The 4129-nt window shown below is 58.3% G+C and overlaps 1 protein-coding gene across 1 annotated transcript; it reads left to right on the forward strand.

Annotated features, from left to right (window-relative positions):
• Positions 1–2463: 2463 nt before the first annotated feature.
• On the forward strand, positions 2464–3132 carry FIBRA_08830 (uncharacterized protein; the record flags this gene model as incomplete). Its single annotated transcript, XM_012330448.1, has 1 exon — positions 2464–3132. The coding sequence occupies one exon, from the start codon at positions 2464–2466 to the stop codon at positions 3130–3132; it is 669 nt and encodes a 222-aa protein (XP_012185838.1).
• Between the last annotated feature and the right edge of the window lie 997 nt (positions 3133–4129).

Genomic DNA, 4129 nt, shown 5'->3' on the forward strand with positions numbered 1-4129 from the left:
CGATAGGAAGTTGGACGACGTTGTGGCCAGCTGCGTGTCTGTGTAGTTACGCCATGAATGGGCACGGACTTTCAGTTTTGGGAGCGGCTGCTGGCCACATAAAGCCAGGTACGCGAGAATTACATACCGGTGGTTGCTGGTGGCTCCAACGGACGTGCTGACGAGAAACCCAATTCCGCGAAGGCACCGCGTTTTCGAGAAGAAGAAGAAGGCGAAGAGCCTGAGATGGCAGACGCACGTCCGAGAGCAGACTCGACATCGATAGCACTTGCGCTACGGCTATGAGCGAGTGTCCGTAGGATGCTCGGATTCGTAAAGGAGCGCCATCGAGCACGAGTGCTGTTGCACAGAGACATATGAGTACTGAGTGGTCAAGAGACGTACGACCAGCGTAATCCGGGTGAAGTTTACCACTCGGTAGAGGAGCACACGACAGGATGGCGTGAGGTTGAAGAATAGCAGAGTTAGACACTCTGCCGCCGGTCTGGAATGGAATGGACACACTGCAGTCTGAGATGTTACCACTTGTATTTACTCGCATATTGCGCTGCTCTTCATTACAATGCAGAGCTCTGCAGAATTCAGGCGCAGAAGGACTTGCAAATAGGCGGTAGTCGCTATACGTACCGAGGGGGTGCACATTGATCTATAGATCGGAGCGCCGGGCTCCTGCCGCATTATATTATGACTCGATCCGGTAATTCACGACCAAACCAGGGTGCGGTGCTCTGTCTCCAGACTCCGTAGCATTGATCCCCCGGAAAATTACAGCCACACCATATGTAACTGCCAGGGGTGGTGTGCCGTGCGGTCTGACAGGGATGATTTCTTCCACTGGCCGCCCTTAGGCCACCACGCTGACGCTGGTCACATTTCATGGCACACCTTTCTTACGGCCCAGATTGGTGCCAAAAACTTCGAAACCACCTCGAAAGTCTACGCGGCCTCGTCTGTGGAACCCAACGGGTGGGCTTCAGCAGCTTGTGGCAGAGCTGTGCTGTTGTGAGCGGCGGCACGACGATATTTTGGAGGGGCTCCCAGTGGATAAAATAGCACTGGAAGAATGTTCTTTACAAGTAAGTCGTCGTCATAAGTACTAATTTTCAGTATGAGCATGACTATCTAAGGTATGGTACGATGTGCCTCTTAGTTTCGCCGCGAAAATATACTCGTAGACCCTCGAAGACTATGGCAAGAGAGGTCGGATGCATCGGTGCTGGCCTCCAGTCTGAGGTGGCCAAATCAAAGCAAGTCGTATCGCCCTTGTTCTCCGTATGTTGCGCACGAACGCATCAAGAAGACGAGTTATGATGGCGGCGATAGTGGTACGAAGGAAAACATGCGCACGACAAAACACATTACACAATAGTAACGCACTACCGATTCACACTAACGAGTAGATATCCAAGTGAAAATCTGCACAATGAGGACGGCACCCATTGACACATTTCGAACTTGCTCAGCATCCCGCCGCGGAAGATCAAAACCACGCTGCACTCTCTCATAAATAAGCTGTCCTCCAAACACTCTGTCCAGGCTCCGCCGCCAGCCCCAGGAGACGCACAGATGGAGTCGTTGGGCGCACAATCTTGGGGGGCAGCTCACTACGTATTCAACTGTTCGCCGCCCAGGACTCTCCCAGTCTACCGTGACATCGTCCAGATCGTCGTAGCCCTCGTCATACATATCCAATACGACCTTCGTCGACGATCGTTTCCTGACAAACGCGGCTAAAGTTCCGTCCATGGCCATCCACATATCTTTGCCTCCAAGGGGGGCCTCGGTAGCGGCACTGGCGCCTTCCATTCGTATGCTGATTCGTAGTTCTTATAGAGAGCGGTGGGTAGGCAAGATCTTGAACAAGATCGAGTTTGTGCAACCGAGCGCGCTCTCAACGGTGTAGAAGCCGAACGTTGGGCTGCAGTCGAAATTAAGATGCAGCGAGGTCAAGTGGCGATTGTTGCCGAGGGCCAAACACGCTTGGAGCCTTGTGTCGCACAATGCGGATGTCTTCACGTTACTGAAGTGGAGAACAAGAGACCGCAACGACGCACGGGGCGCTTGAAGGACTCTGCACTCGTCTCCCATGCTTGTCTCCCGGGAGAACCAAAACCTCAACTTGAGCCGGCGGAGGTTGATGTTGAGTGGCCCGTACAGGAGCCAGGCCTCGACGCAAGGATGAACATTGCTCATCTCCATCGAATTTATCTCAATCATGGCCTTCGGAGCAACGTTAACCAGTGCTGGAGGTATCGATACTATCAAGCGAGCGCAAACGTATCTCCTTATCATGCAGACTTGGGTACAACCACTCGGAACAATACACAGCCCCCGGTTAATGGGACCGACGAGTGAATTGATATTCGGGACTGGGTTTGTCTCTCGAGTTCGAGTGTCTGGCATGCTACATGCAGCTGCTCAGCCCGTACCCAAGGCTTGGTGCGGCAAAGACATAAGCATTCTATGCTCACCCCTGCGCAACCACCTCAGATCCCGATTCCCCGGGGCGCTAGTCTCAATGTCCACTGGGCTCAAACGCCGCCATCAAGACCACCCGCTCAGGGTCTCCGTCCGCGATGCCCACCTGCAGGATGTGGCACAAACTTGAAGTTGTGTGGGCGGGGCGTTGACGGCGGCGACACCCCCGACCGACGAGAATCGCCCCTAGCCAGCATCGCGCACAAGCCGAGCGGCCCGAGTCTCAGCGTTGCGCGCGAGCTCGCCGTGCCAAAAGGCTGTACACGTTTTGAGGACGGTCAGCCCGACACGGGTCTCAGCCGCGCTGCATCACGCGCAGCACCAGCGACACGGTCCTGGAAAGCTGCCACTGCCTGCGCCGCGTCTGCGCTCGCCGTCATGCCACTCCACCCCGCCTCGGCGCGATCGGCCAATCCGACGCGCCTCCACACACTACTACTACAGTACCCTCCCCGCCCGGATTCGCTGCCTACAAGTGTTGAACGAGGCGCTGCCAGGTCCACACCGTGTATGCGGGGCGGATCTGACGCTAGCGGCTGGCTAATCTCCATCGGCTCTCGCCCCTATCTGTCTGCGTCCGCAGCGGGGGCGGGGCAGAGAGGGCTTGGGCCGCGTCTCGGTCCCGAAACGTTCGTTGTGCAGATGCTGGGTTGATATCAGATGATGACGATGCTGGGGACGGTGATGCGCCAAGGCCCAAGGGGGGCGGGTGCGGGATCTGTCGCGTCGACTAATAGACTGGCACTTTGGCCGACGCGGTAGCTTCCGCCCCAGGGAACGGGTGCCTCCGTGGCGGGGACGTCGTCGTTTTCGTGCGCACGCTTGTCCAACCTCCCCTGTCTGGCTGGGGAGCGACTGGCGAGGGCCGCTGGACGACTTGTCTGGCGTCGTCGTGATCGCCGAGTGCGGACCGCCGTGAACCCATGAGATGGGTGGGTATGCAGATCGCAGCCCTACGTCATCGACCGTTGAAACAAGGTGGCGAGGTCCCCACACCGCCGGGGGATCCACGAGCCCAGACAGCGACCGCGCCGGCCTCGCTCTGCTCCCCATCCGGCCTAGCGCGGCGCGAAAGCCGATCGCCGTCGGCCTGGATATGAGTGTGATCCCGACAGCGAGCCTGACAAGAACCGTATGTGACAACTGTCTGTCTCAGCCACCCCCTGCGTCTGAAATTCGGGCACCCCGCGATCCGTTTCGTTTGTATTTCGGGCCGCGGGCGTGCTCGTCTAGCTAGGCTGCTAGCCTCGCCAGTGACCGGGACCCCGCTTTGCGACTTTGCGTCGCGGGCTCACGACATCCCTCATAGCGTGTACGGCACCCGTGCGGCTAGGGCTAGCCGCGCCCGCCAAAAGTCGTGCGTTTCGCCGCCTTGGTGGGGTGCGCGTTTCGACACGGTTCTGCTGCTGAGACGGGCCGGATATCGCGCATGGGGAGATCTCCCGACGCTGCGCGAGTCGTCCCTCGTCAGCGAGTCCGTTCGAATCGCATTCGGTATGTACACAAGCAGCCTCTCCCCTCCTCCTCCTCCCTCCCTCCCTCCGTGCTCACCGACTGCGGCAGCGCCGGCCCCCACGCGCACGCTCCCGGACTCCGTTCCGTGCAAGCAGCTCGACCGTGTCGGGACTCGTCACCCCCCCCCCCCCCCCCC

The sequence above is a fragment of the Fibroporia radiculosa genome (genome assembly GCF_000313525.1).
Source record: "Fibroporia radiculosa TFFH 294 genomic supercontigs, scaffold3614, whole genome shotgun sequence".
NCBI classification, from domain to species: Eukaryota; Fungi; Basidiomycota; class Agaricomycetes; order Polyporales; family Fibroporiaceae; genus Fibroporia; species Fibroporia radiculosa.